The sequence below is a fragment of the Corticium candelabrum genome, chromosome 18 (genome assembly GCF_963422355.1).
Source record: "Corticium candelabrum chromosome 18, ooCorCand1.1, whole genome shotgun sequence".
NCBI lineage: Eukaryota > Metazoa > Porifera > Homoscleromorpha > Homosclerophorida > Plakinidae > Corticium > Corticium candelabrum.
In genome coordinates, this window is record NC_085102.1 from 2,167,410 (window position 1) to 2,182,375 (window position 14,966).

General features: G+C 40.4%; 1 protein-coding gene across 1 annotated transcript in view; it reads left to right on the forward strand.

The window, feature by feature from the left end:
• Nucleotides 1–13: 13 nt before the first annotated feature.
• LOC134193824 (uncharacterized) overlaps nt 14–14,966 on the forward strand; it is a 24,600-nt gene continuing 9,647 nt past the window's right edge. Inside the window, exons 1-14 of the mRNA XM_062662665.1 lie at nt 14–139; nt 254–416; nt 2,776–2,939; nt 3,232–3,257; nt 3,326–3,399; nt 3,461–3,540; nt 3,606–3,664; nt 5,031–5,060; nt 5,128–5,195; nt 6,384–6,414; nt 6,479–6,561; nt 9,326–9,693; nt 9,752–9,858; nt 10,181–10,282. Coding sequence (XP_062518649.1) covers nt 16–139; nt 254–416; nt 2,776–2,939; nt 3,232–3,257; nt 3,326–3,399; nt 3,461–3,540; nt 3,606–3,664; nt 5,031–5,060; nt 5,128–5,195; nt 6,384–6,414; nt 6,479–6,561; nt 9,326–9,693; nt 9,752–9,858; nt 10,181–10,282 — 1,479 coding nt within the window. The 5' untranslated portion in view covers nt 14–15. The remainder of the gene's footprint in view (nt 140–253; nt 417–2,775; nt 2,940–3,231; nt 3,258–3,325; nt 3,400–3,460; nt 3,541–3,605; nt 3,665–5,030; nt 5,061–5,127; nt 5,196–6,383; nt 6,415–6,478; nt 6,562–9,325; nt 9,694–9,751; nt 9,859–10,180; nt 10,283–14,966) is intronic.

Here is a 14,966-nt window from a genome sequence, read left to right on the forward strand (position 1 = left end):
TTCTGTTGCCTAGCAATGGCTTCATCATCGCTGGTCTTACCTCGTCCCCCCTCTCATAAAGAAAACGACGAGACAGATTCGAATTCGACAGACTTCTCTTGGCTGACGTATTGGAAACAGGGCGGAGAAGAAATTCCAGGTCAGACGTAACGGGAAATAGGCGTGGCTATTATAATATTGACCAACCGCCTCTCATTTTGTGTGATTCTTGCCGGCGTCGTGATGTTTTCATCTCTACCCTGTTTACCCGCAGATGAGTTGCAGGACACTGTGGGATTGGAGACGACGGTTACCGTTTCGCAAGGAACTTCTCGGAAGGCGGTGGCGGACGCCGTGTCGCTTGTGGTTGGCTCGTCACGAAACGGTCTTGTGGGATTGTGTACAGAAGTAGCCAAGATTGTCAAGGCGAATGCAGAGTTAGTAGTCGGCTAGTAGTGTGTGATTGTGCGTGAGAGGTTTGACGACACGATAGTTTGTGTTACATGGATGTAAACGTCTCAGCGTTTGTTTACAACGTTGCATACAAGGACCACGATACGTATGCATACATGTTGCTGTTTCCAGGGCGATGGCGCAAATTGGGACCACGAGCTAAGAATTGGTTGCCCAGACATAAGAAAATGGCTATTAAATTTATTTATTGCAATCATGCTTAATTTCAGACCTTGAAAGTTTTGTTGAGAAATACCATGCACTTTAGCATTCTTAATTAATTAATTAATATTGGACCAGAAATCTGTAGCTACTGCTTCTAATGTTTATCGAGACTATGTCAAGCCTCCAAAAGTTATTTATGAAAAATAATTTGAAATGACATTTTAGGACTTGATGTTCGATATTAGTAATTTTTGATTTAATTATTTGTTTTAGTTATTTCTATCAAACTGATTTAATTCTGTATACAATTCAACACTGCTTATCACAATGCTCACTATTACTGCAGCAAAAGTTTTCTACCAGTTGTTCTGTACAGAAGCAGTTAGTACATGTTCAGTGATTTTCGTATAATACATTTGATGCGTCCTGGGATGCAATTGAGGAAGTTGGGACGCAGACTTCAGACAGTGGGATGCATCCTATTATGTTCATTCTTGTCTACTAGGAAGGACCACTAAACTGCTAAACCTTGGCTGCAAGTGCAACCAGGCGCTCATTAAACTACTGATTAAAATAAGAGCTGCTCTACTGTAGGTTAAAAGGTTTTAGCTGTTGGTCAGTGGATCCTACAAGATAATTGGATAACAACCATTGCTCCACCCATGGCATCAGAATATTGCTTTGATATGCAAAGTTTATCCTTTGGTTTCCTTTGCAGGAAGGGAGTATGATAACCTAATAAACTTAAATAAATAACTAATAAATGAGAGCCTGATATATTATAATCATACTACAGGGTGATGACAGATAAGCAGATGTAGTACATAAACAAAGGAAAAACCAGAACGCAAATGCCTACAGCAGGAACTCAACAGTACACGTACTGTGTACTTGAATTTAGTGTTTTTGTGAGCTAAAAGGTTAGGGTTAGCACAACACACCACCAATTCTGGCCACGCCTTTTAAAGTGGGGCTAAATATGCACAATAGATGAGAACGCATGTTTTGAATAGGCTAGGAAAATCACTGCATGTTGTATACCGCAAGGGAAGTTGTACTGGCATTTTGATTTGAAAGCAGAAGCTGCAATTAAGAAAAGAAGGTGCTCACTTTTTCACTGAGTTGCCATCTTGAGCTGTGGACTTAATTCCGTGTAGTAGCCATTTTTGACAATGTTTCATGGACACGGGCAAAGTCAAAAGCTAGGACAGAGCAATGTTTGAGGCCAAAAATATTTTTCATTATCCTATAATTTTTATGGTAAAATATTAATTAAGTACTTGAAAAACATTGGAAGCAGTAGGACACTTTCTGATGAGAGTACAAATTATCCAAACAATGGTCAAGCCATGGTGATATCAGCCAAACTACAGCATTTCTTCAAATAGTGGCCACCTTCAAATAGAAGCCGCCCTCGTTTAGAAGCCGCAGCTGGAAGAGAATTGTTGAAAATAGAGGCCACCCTCGAGTTGAGGCGGCACTAGTCTGCAAAGTTACTGGTCGCACCCATATCACATGCTTTTGATGCTTCCGCGTCAATCTCATTCTAGTGCACGCTCTTGTCTATAAATTATATTCTTATCAGCACAACATACAGCAATATGTACCTCTAATAGTCGTGGCATTTACAGCTAAACCAGCCACATTTGGCACCTTTAAAAGCATCCTATTATGTCAACAGAAAGAAATGTGACACTCAAGTACCAACATGTCACAGTGTGAAGTAGAGACCTAAAATTAGGTTCCACCCTCGAATACAAGCTGCCCTCGTTTAGAGGCCGCTGTTCCGTAACCTTGTTAAAAATAGAGGCCCGGCCACTATTCGAAGAAATACGGTATGTATGATAATAGCAATTATTAAATCAATTAAACAGCTGATGGTTTATTTTCTTTTGTATGATAGCATGGATGCTACATACAGAACAAATGCTTGTAATATATGCTGTACCAGAAGTTTATTGGTATCCTTGTGTACTAAAAATGTATGTATATACTGTTACTTATAACTAAATCTGGATGTACAAATTTCATATTCTGCGTAGCTACACTGTAAGGATGTACAGTTACTCGTTTTACTAAATTAAAATTAGCTGTCATACAGTCAGTGCAGTCTTTTTGTGTTATTTAGTTTGTTTGTTCGTAATTGGTAATTACTAATAACTTACTTATCCTTTGCAGGTTGCAACTTCGGCTTAACAAGTTAGAATCGAGTCGTTTAGAGAGTCTCGTTGAGGATAGCGCTGCGTCCCATGGGACGTCATCAGTGTCGCTGCCACGGATTTCTTCTGCTCAAGCACGACCGGTTTCCCGAGACTCGGGGACTGTGCAGATGGAATCTACAGGTGATAGACAATACACTCTGTGAGAAATTAATAGACAGACAGATGAATGAACAAGTAGATGGATGGACAGCTATAGACTGGCAGGTTGTACAACTAGGTTGAGAAATATAGTAAGAAAGTACAGTATAGGGAAAATAGGGTGCAGATAGAATCTATACATGTATATAGAAGCATTCAAAACCAACTGAAACAGAAGAATTGTGTTTAGTTTTATATTGGATCTGTATTGCATGGTTTTTGACAAATATGTATCTAATTGTATTAAAGTTAGTCTTTTGTGTTTATGCATTAGCTTCCCTGGAGAGCATTCGAGACGTGGTAATCAATAAAAATATGTCTGGCCTTAACTAGCAGGTCATTGTCAGCACTTCTTTCTTTGTTTCCAGATTCAGTCATCACAGACAGATCTAGTACGAGGAAAAGGAGAAAAACCAATAGCTGCATTGCTAAGAAACACAAGGTACATTGCATATGTTGAATGAAAAGCATGCAATCCTTGTATATTGACGATCTTGTGGTAGAGATCAGATTACTACTGCTCTTCAAGATGTTCGTCATCTCACTATTCATGATGATAACGTTGAGAGGCAATACAGAGAAAGTGGGTCACACAACTCTTGCGCTCTAGAGCTACATTTTGTTAAAACTGGTGTAATTCTTGGGTAGCTGTTGATATCAACCAAAAGTTAGAGCAAGAACTGGAACAAATGAGGAAAGAAATGACGGTGAGAATTGATGGTTTGCTCTACATGTGATATGTTGTGTGTTCGTGACATTCAAATTTGATCAATCACAGAATATTTTTGGGTCAGTCTGCATTACAAGAATTGAATTTGCAAATGAAAGTTAAAATATCAACAAGACAGAGATTTTAAGAGGGCTTCCGTTGGTTCACGAAATTGTGATTTATTTAATAAATTATACGAATAAAAAAACATGTGTACGCAAATTTGGAAACATTTGCACAACATTTACACATTCTTGGATTTGCAGTTTCTGGAGACCCGTCGATACCGATTCTGTGGAACAACCAAACCATTCCCAAACTGCCACCGTGGCATAGTTTAAAGTGGCATGTTCTTGCCAAGCAGTCAATGCAGATACAGTCTCAGATACTATCATTTTGAGCACCCGGCACAATAGTTTGAACTACATTTTTGAAGCTTGAAATTGAGTGCCAATGGTAAAAATAATCAGGGGTGTTGTTACCAGGGCAATGGAACCAAACTTGGCTCCAGACACGGATCCTTTGGCTCTGGAAGGCTCCAAGTTAACTGTGAAACTAAAATTTAATGTGTCCTTGTGCCGGAGTCCAGTCTCTGTCAATATTCCATGTCAGAGTCTGGACTCTGGGTCCTACAAGGCTACATGGAAGATGATGGCCAAGGGTACCGTAGCAGCACGTGTATGCAGTATACCAGTTGTGGACCAGAGCTGACCGTAGTGCGGAGCAAGCCTCTTGGTGTCCAAGGGCTTTGGCTCCAGGTACTTGGCAGCAACACCCAAGTTTGGCTCCAAACTGACAACCACCTGCAACCCTGAAGAAATACTCGTAACTTGACAACGAATACATTCAACATTTACAGAAAAATCACTAGTTGACAAGATCTGGCTATAGACTTGAGAAAGTTGCTGTAGCTTGACCATGTCTTTTTAATTAAATTACTAATAACAGTTTAAGCATGCACCTCAGGCAAGTGCCGTTAATCCAGCCAACTTCTGGGTATGCTTTAGGAGATACAGTTTGTTGTGGCTGATGAAACACATTAGGTTGCAAAGATGTGAATTAATGCCTGACAATTAAGTCAGAGTGCGAATTTTCATTGTCATTGCTATTGCCCCAATAAAGCAATGTCACTACATATACAAATGCTGTGTTAATTTATATGGACTGGCAAGACTTTTATTTCTAAGTAAGGAACTCGAAGGAGGGAGTAGAAACATTTGTGTCACTTGTGTAATGCACAAGCATATACCTATAAGGCAACTTGTGGTGTCTTGTAACCAATTTTGATTAATTTGATGTCTATTTTATTGGTTTACTGTAGCTCTTATGTGTCTGTAACACTCACTCAAATTTGCTCTTTCTAGAAACTGAGGGGGAAACTTTCTATGGCTGAAGTAAACTTATGCATTTGTTGACGTACCCTTTTTGCCGCAGTTTAATACACATGCTTTTTTATGACAGATTGCTCCAAGAAAACTAAGAGCAGAAATGGCAAGGAGGCAAGACGTACAGAGGCGGAGACGTGCAATGTGAGTAGCTTAACAATGAAATAACCCACTAGTGAAGTACATGCAGACAATATGTGCAGTACTACTGCACATGGCTATTTAATTAAATTATGTATTCATGCTAAAAAGACCATTTAAAAGGTTACCGGTATACTTTCTTTCTAAGAGTAAACTCTTTTCACATAAAGTGACTGCTCCTCTACATTCGAAACTCTTGTTGCACATTTTTGTAAATCGAGGCACAAGCTGCTGTAATATCATAATCTAAAACATCTGATCCAAGTAACGTAAAAGCAGGTTGTAGTGGCCATGGCGAGATGAAACGCAGGAAAAATACCATTTGTAACCACATAACACAAATAAACACAGCCACCGTAGAATGTACTAGTGTTGTGTCAGCCCCTCTCCCTTTTCGACATCCGGACAGCGGGCGAATGTTGAAAAGGGGATGGACTGGCTACGTGAGACTATGGATGCATTCGATTGGGCTCTTTCAGAGGGGTGTACTCTTCCAACGAGCTGCAGAGTCGGTAGAGTTGGCTCATTCGACTATAGCGGCAGAACTATAGAAGTTGGAAGAGGGGCGTGCACACAGAACATAGAATGTAGCCACAGCAATGATGTACTACTATGTGTGGACAGCATAAGGAATGAATGATGATATCCATTTCTTTATAAAAGTAATGAGGTAGAACATCATCATGCAATTGTACAAGCAAATAAGGTGATTTACAAACTCATTTCAACGACATTGACAAACACTTTGTTCTTTTTTTTCTCCAAAATCCAGTTTTCTGTGCTCTTGACCACATGTGATTGCTCATACTCTGTAAACCATGCAGCATTGCATGAGGTCAGCTAGGCATTCAAGGTCAGCTACACACATGCAACTACACACATACAAGTAGGAGATAATGTTGGTAGACCCTGTCATGACTATACGTGCTCAACTGTATGTGTATTAGGCATTGACTGCAAGCACTTGCATGCTTTATTGCAACATATCACATGCACTCACAACATCTTTGATTAGACAAGCAAAATTGCAAGTACGTGATTTCCATCCAAAAGTCAGCCAAACTCCTCAATTTCATTCAAGAGGAGTTACTTTTGGAAAGATAGAAGAACTTTGACTTGAACCTTATAATATATATAATGTATACTTATGCAACGTATATACTTATGCCTCGCTTCTTGCTGTTGTTGTAGAGATGAAGAGACACGACATAAGAGACCAGAGGTACTACTTGTGAGCTTTACTGTCTTGTCTTGCTTTGAAAATTGGTGATATTTCTTTATCATAGAATGAACGTTACGTGTTACCTCGTTTGTTGACTGCTGAAGAACGGTCATTGGTGGTCAATGCTAAGGGCGAGTATGTCAACTCGTAAGTTGAAACACTAAACTACTTAAAGAGACATTTCGGAGATTTGCATTAACGCAACGTTTCAGAAATGCGTGCTAACGTACATTTGCAGCAAAAAGCAATGGCTGCATGCCCTGATGGAAGTGACAAGAACACGAATTAACTGCAACGCGAAGTTACAGTTGAGTCCAGTTCTTACAACAGGGCCCCCTTCGGTGTGTAGTGAAAACAGCTGTTCATAGTGGTCTGTCGCACATGAACACAACTAAAAGGATAAAGAGGCGAGTGGTATTGGCGTCCGGATCGGTTTTGACGTCCACCGCGCTTCACCGACTGCTGTCGATGTCACATGATGTTATACGTGATGGCGAAAAACCCTCTTCAGCGTCACGTTGGAAAAGTGTTGCCCAATTGATAAGTATGAGTAAGTTGTGCATAAGTGTTTCAGCTACTGAACCAAACAGCAATCTCTGCAAACTACAATATACGGTAGATATTTGAGAAGTTGGAGCCCCGATCAAAAAAGTTACAAACGCGTCCGATAGAATTTATCATTTAATCAGTTAAAAGCGTACATAAGCATATCTCGTTCTGCAAATGCGTCAAATGTCTCAATTTGATTGTTGGTAACCAACAATCAAAGGTGTATGCTGGGCGCAATTTACTAGCGCATGTGGCCGAAATGTTTCTTTAATCTCACCTTGTTTTAGTAATCATTTTTTGCTCAGTATGTGCTTATCTATGTCTTTTTAGTCATTTGTGTATCAGTCAGTTTGTCATATTGTCTGTCCACATTAGTACGTTCACTTCAGATATATACTGTATGATCGACTCTCATGATCGCTTGAGGGTCACAAAACAGTGATTTACGCCCCGTTTACACGGGGCCTGACAAATTGTGTCTCAGGCTCAACCCTGGCCTGTAGTTCCAGACTAGGTCCTGTTTTGTGTTCACACGTCCGTCATCGGCATCTCAGCTAGATGTGCAGGGTCGGGAAGTGCGAATCAATCGTGTGGTCTATATGCAGAAGCGTAGGAACTGAGAGAGGTGATGGCACTCATGATGTGAGCATGCAAACCAGCTCGATGGCATGACTAAAATTACTTGAAAAGCACGTTGGATGAGTTCACAATCTTTTGCCATGATCTACAGCATGCATGCACTAGTCAATGATGGGCGGAGCTATATCATGAGCAGGGCCTGACTCGGTATATGAAAATGAGCTGTGTCTGTGGGCCCGAGTCCTATAATGTTGTGTAAATGGGGTTTAAATTGGAAATATCACTAAGGGCACGTTTCCACTAGTGCCTTAACCGGTTTAACAAGTGGTTTAAGAATTGACCTGTTTCCACCTGCACTAAACCAGTTATATGTTAAACCTAAACCTATTTCTTAAACCTACTTCGAAGTAGGTTTAGCAAAGTGGTTTAGGTTTAACTGTCACGTGACAGTAGCGTGCTTGTTTAGATGGCTTCTGACAATGTTGTTTTGATAATATTGACTATTTTGCTGGGATAGGATTGCCTTAAAAGATGTAAGGGTTGTTAACAAGGGGAGAGAAATCAGTAGCTACGGAGAGAGACAAGACAGTGTCTGTGGTCATCGTCATGCAAATTCCTACTAGCAGATGCTGAATCAGTGAAAACCAACAGTTGCTCTGACTCGGTGACAAAGCAGCCCAATACTTCAAAATAAGGCATACCTAGACGGTTTGTTTTGTGCAAGTTCCTAGTGGAAACAGCGCTTTCTTGAACTGGTTTAGTTCTTAAACCCATTTAAGCTAAACTAGTTTAAGGTGCAGCTAGTGGAAATACGGCCTAAGGCTTGCAATCACAAATGAAGACTTGAAATCCTTCTAATCTCTCTATTTCAAACAGATCTGTTACATTTTTATAGCTGGACTGAAAATAGTTACTCTTGAAATTTGAAGAGATATCTTTCAGATGTTCCAACGATTGGTTTCCTCATCGACCAAGCATGTTTAGATACTACTGGAACAACCGAACCTGACAAGTCAATCGTCCAGAGCACGCCATCAATTGGAGCTGCCTTTGGTTTTGAGGCTATGGGTGGGACATTGACACATCAAGGTTAACATCAACCATTGATATGTAATTTAGTGTTGTGATGTCCAGCCAGTTGTCAGGGTTGGCATATCTATGCTGAGCTTCATTGATGTCGGAAATCTGTAAGCTGCTGAACCGTGTGCTCCAGGCTGTCACTATAGAGTCATGTTTATGATCACCTTGCGGGCCTGTGAGGTAGCAACATTCAAGCATGTCATCAATCCTCTTCCCTACGTCACATGCTTTGCACCTAGTAGAAAAGGGCATGGGTCAACCCAGTCTTATCAGAGACCCCAAGCAATAACGTTCTGCAAGTTTGTTCATTCATCTGTCTGTCTGTCTGTTTGTCTGTCTGTCCATCTGTCTGTATGTATGTCTGTCTGTTTATCTGCCCATAGCAGGGAAGTGCTTTCACCAATACACTTGAATTTTTTGTCACTCTTGCTCCTATATCATACACTGTATCTATAGGAGCTATCGGCTGTGTTTTAAATAGTAAGATCCCTATATTGATCGATCAAAATGCTCAATTGCAAAGACAGCTAATGGCATTTACTTCTTATTTGTCCATCTGTTTGTGTGCTTATCTGTCAGTCTGCCTGCTTTTGATTCATTTGTTTATTTACTTCTGCAGCTTAGTTATATATCCATGCTTTATTCCTCTTGTCATGTTGCTGTTGTAACGAGACCTTTGTATATCAGCTTGTCTGCATTACAGAAAAGATAAATCAAATTTATCACACCCCAACACAAAGCAAAGCTTAAAGACTCACACTGGCAAAAGTCCTGACACTCTACCTCCTGCTCTGTTTGGATGCAGCTGCTCAGTGTGTCGATCAATCCAATCAATGCGTGCAACAAGCACAGCCAATGATGCAAGATCAAAACTACAAATGATGATATACAGCTCACACAGGGGTGGAGAGGTCGTTCCGATCACTCGTGGTGGACAGCAGATATTTATCGGAGATAGGGTGATCGTGAGAGGAGAGAGAACAGGCACAGTGAAATATATTGGGAAGTTGGAGGGAGTCAGGTTGCCATACACAAACCACATATTCCTTGGATTACAATTGGATCAGCCGAGTGAGTGTTGGTTACTTCATTCGTAGCATCAGGCTTTGCTGCATGTGTTTGGTTTCAGCTGGTCATCATGATGGCATCTTTCAAGGTCATCGTTACTTTACTAGTGCTCCAAGGCATGGAGCATTTGTCAATGTGAAAGATGTAACCTGTGTTATCACAAGACAAGTATGATATTAATTATAGCTCACAATACAATCATGCAGATGTTTGTGGTGTAATGGGCTTTGTGCTTGTTGTTCTGTGTACTGAGATAGACAAATAACCAGGCTGTACAAACACCAAAACAAAAAATCATTCTGTATTGGTAGTCCTTAGTTCTGACTAAAAGTGTTTGGGTTGCCAGGTTATTACACGGATTACACTGGCTTTCAAGCCAAGCATTATGCATATAGGCATCATATACATTTTGTAACTAAATTTATTTATTGACTCTTTTTGTGAACGATCCGGCTGTTTCAACTTTGAAAATTACTTTTCTGTGTTGTAGGCAGCTAAGCCCATTGTCAATCGATCTCCATCTCGTCTCACACGTCTGAAGCAGGAACAACAACTTCTTAAGGCCGAAGCTTCCCAGAAAAAGAAAGAACAAGTCAGTTGTGTTACATTGCTTATCATACTCATGTTTTGCTATATCTTTCTGAAGACTGATTGCACTAATTTTTCAAAAACTTTAGACATGGGCATAATTATGGAGCCACCTTGAGCATGTGACTTAGATAAAAAAAATTATTGAACTTTCTCAGACACTGCAAGTACATGCATCTACAGTGACAGCTGCACTTTTTAGTAAATTAAAACAAGTCATAATGGTAAGGTAATGTCTCTGATTGTGCCATCCTCATATCTGAGATTGGAGGTGATGTGTGACCTGTTGAGATACACGACTGCTTCTTGCATGCTGTCAGTTCAACCAGTAAATTTGAAAGTTAATAATCAAAATCATTTTCAAAAACTTCTAAACAATAAAATGACTTTGTGTATGTCAGAAGACGTACTCAAAGATTAAATAGAGACTATACGTTTACGTTTACTTGCATATTGTGTGAGTCTGCTCTTGTGACGTCACAATATGGACGCGGGTTGGACATGGTAATGCATGGCGGCAGTGGTTAGTCTGGTCATTCTCTTAGTCTTTTTGTTGCTACGGGTTGTCAAATTGTCAAATCAGAACAATACAGATACCCAATTAGCATGATTTGATGTAGAATCAGCAGGTCAGCATGTGTATTCACAAATCTTCAGTGTTCTGTTGATTTCCATACCTCAGCTGATTTGGGGGGCGGCTATATAATTGTGCCCATGTCTGTAGTGACTATAAGTGAGGCAGGCACCATGACACATAGCATATATATATATATATATATATATATATATATATATATATATATATATATATATATATATATATATATATATATATGTATATATATATATGTGTGTGTGTATATATATATATATATATATATATATATATATATTGTTCGTACACCAATAGCAACTCCCTTTGGCAACATATTAATTTGGAACACTTCTCTCGCTCTCGTTTTCCATCCGCGTCCTTTTGTCTGCCCACAAACGGCGTCTCTGTTCTGAATGTGGCTTTGCCTATTCTGCCCATTGGAAAGTTTGTCGACGGTCTCAAGGCCCTGGTCACCCTAGATGTGGTGGTTTGATGGTAGATCCTCTTCTGTCTTCCTGGCTCTCCAGAATGACGTCCACTCACGATCTGGCTAGCACGCCTACAGACGTTACTTCACGTCATTCTGTAATTGGTGAATCAGCGTCTGGTGCTTCCTCAGGTTCTTCATCTTGTCCTTTCACTGATCAGATTAGCCATTTTGAAGACCCAGTTCTTGAAGCAATCAAGGCAGCATGCAGCCTCGCGTGTCCCGTTCACCTGGAGGCTATCTTGTTTGAGTCTTTGATGCAAGAAGTTTCTCTGTTACAAGTCAAAACTATTGGCCATATTCCACGCTCTGTTCGTCCTGTTCTTGCGGAAGTTCTTGCCACAGAATTCAGGAATGCCACATACCATGGTTTATAGGGCTATGCTCATCTTCACATGTTCTCTAAAGCTGTTTTGAGATGCCCAACAAGAGGCGGACCGAAGAAATGTGTTGTTGTCAAATCCTTGTTATTATCCCGTCTAGAATGGTGGACTTCTGGTGATATTCAGTCTCTTTGGTTTGAGGCTAGACTGGATCCTGATTGTAAACAGTCTTCTAATTGCAAGTCTTCTCTTGTAGATCAGATTAATCGAAAACGGGCGCTTGCTTATGCCCGAGAAGGTTGTTACAGAGATGCCATGCGGTGCCTTGGCTCTCTGGGTACAGCCAGCCCTCATGACAACAAGGTCCTTGAAGAAATCTATCAACGCCACCCAGAGCATGTCTTGCCAACTGTTTCTGGTGATATCCCTCCTTCACTATCTGTCAGTATGGATTCAGTTCTGGCTTCACTTCAAGTTTTTCCTCGAGCATGCAGCCCTGATGCTTCTCAACTGAATTCTCAGCATTGTTTGATGCTATTCTTGGTACTACAACTCCTTCAGCCAAGCAGTGTTTGGAGAACTTGTCCTGTTTTGTAAATTTTCTTTTGTCTGGTCGTGCTGACCCTAGAATAGCCCCTTGGTTATGTGGAGCACGTCTCACTGCTCTATTGAAGAAGCATGGTGGAGTCCGCCCTATAGCTGTCGGTGAGGTCCTACGTCGACTTGTCAGCCGTCTGTGCTGTTCTGCTGTGAAAGAGGACTTACCTGACATCTTTTTGTCTTATGGCCAGGTTGGTGTCGGTGTCCCAGGAGGTTTAGATGCTGCTGTGCACACACTATCAGCGTGTATTGCTCGATATGGATCTGATCCCAACTTGTGTTGCCTGAAAATTGATATGACAAATGCCTTTAACGAATGCTCTCGAGCTTCTTTTTTGAGTCGTCTATGTAAAGAGTTCCCAGCCTTGTTTGGATGGTCCTCGTGGTGTTACCATTGTGAAGGCATGTTGCATTTTGGGAATTCTTGGATCAAGTCATCTGCAGGAGTGCAACAAGGGGATTCCCTTGGTTCCCTACTATTCTCCCTCGTTCTTATGGAGTTTTGGATGACCTGGGTCCATTGCCGGATTTGAAGCTGAGGTTATGGTATTTGGGCGATGGCTCTTTCCTTGGCCAGTGGGCTTCAGTTGCTTGTCTCTTGGATGTCTTGTTATCAAAGGGTTCTTCCTTTGGTCTTCATATCGTGCGTAAGTGTTTCAGCTACTGAACAAACGGCACACTTTGCAAACTGTGATCTACGGTAGATATTCGAGAAGTCGGAGCCCCGATCGAAAAAGTTACAAATGCGTCCGATACAATTTATCATTTAATCAGTTAAAAGCGTACGTAAGCATGTCTCGTTCTGCAAATGCGTCAAATGTCTCAATTTGATTGTTGGTAATGAACAATCAAAGGTGTATGCTGGGCGCAATTTACTAGCGCATGTGGCCAAAATGTTTCTTTAATTATCCTGCACAGAATGCATTAGTTTAAGTACCTTCATTAATGGCAACTCTAGGTACTTTCAACCTTTCAAGCTATAAAACCTGTCACTTGTGCACCTATACAAGTGACTGCAATGGAAGATCTCACATTAAATATTAGTTTGTCATGACAACATTATTTGGTACTTGGCTTGATGTCTGAGTAAGCTTTACCCATATGAACATGTGTGACTATGTGCAAGTGTACCAAGTGGTATATGAGATGTCTACTGTTGCTGTTCCTACAGATTTTGTGACTCATCTGGCTTGCTTTGTATAATCAAAGACATAATCTCTTTAGTAGGTTCACTTGATAGGAAGTCTTGATGATTTAGCAATCCATGCTAATGTTCTTGTCAGAGATCTGGACTTGACCTGTCGGACTGTTTGCATTTGCACATCCCACTTGCATCTACGCATTCTGCTCACATTTGCACATTCTGCTCACATTTGCAAATTCTGCTGGACCAGCCTGAACTGGTCTTGCTTGAAGCAGTAAAGTGGTATTCCATACTGCTGGATTAAACAACATGAGCAATGCTATTGCCTACCAAACATTGAGTCAAAACTGTCTGCTCACAATGTTCCACTAACATGCAGAAAGCAAATACTTCTGTCATCCATGTGTGTGTTATCACTATTTGAATATTAGATATTCTAATCCAGCTAATAATGGCCACTATCTTAACTAGCAATGAAGAAGACTACTTAGGGCACCTAATCTTATCCCTGCTGCATGCTAATGTGTAGGTGCCAAATTAATTAATATGGGATTAGATCAGTTGCTGTGCGATATGATTGCTAGATATGGGAACCACTCACATTCCTTTCGTCCAAGCTTGTTTCTGAGACCAAATATTGCTAGACCCATGACCAAATTGTCGATAGGAATGCTGCAAGCAGTTTAATGTGGTCAGGGACCAACCTGCTTGCCACATTCAGTTTACATTTCTGGTGCCAAACAAGCAGGTGTAATAATATTAGGACATAGATTGTTACTGCCATAAGGATGGCATCTATTTGAACTTGAATACCTGTTTTTACACCTGGCAAAGAATTCCGTAATGTGTTGGCATGTCTGGAAAGAATAGTTGGCCGGATGACAGTTCCAATGCTTTGGTGTACACGGGTTAACCAGAGTTCCAAATTTGTGGTTGGGTGATAAGTTTCTGTTAGTGACTATAATTGAGATAGTGGCACTTACACTTATAGCAGGAATGAAGCTGCATGTGTTAGGTAATTTACCTCAAGCTGTACCACTGGTCCTTTTATCTTGGTACTTTTCTAGAATATGAGTTTAAGGTTGTAGACAATAAGACATTGGAAGATGTAGCAACATGTGGGCATTAGTAGGAATGTTGAGTAAAACAGTGCAAGCTGTTATTGATATTATTAATGGTGTATGTGGAATGTTATCAGTTGATAACAGTGAAAGGATGCAATTAGACATAGTAGATTTTCTAACTGTTTGATTGTACATACATGTATGCCTCATACCTGGCCGCCTTGGTAGGCTATTATGATACCACATGATACCCTCTGCTAATGGATAGGTTAGTTTATTAATTAATTAAGTAACCATCAAGTTTATTCAACTGCTTGTCACTGTGTACAATTATTATTATGTGTTGTGCTCAACCAGATCAGTCTGGTTTGTAAAGTCTATTACAAGTACTGGAAGCAAACCCTGCTTCAGAAGTACTTAGACCATCACGGCTGTCTAGAAAGAAGATATGACTTTACGAAGGATCCGAGTAGAT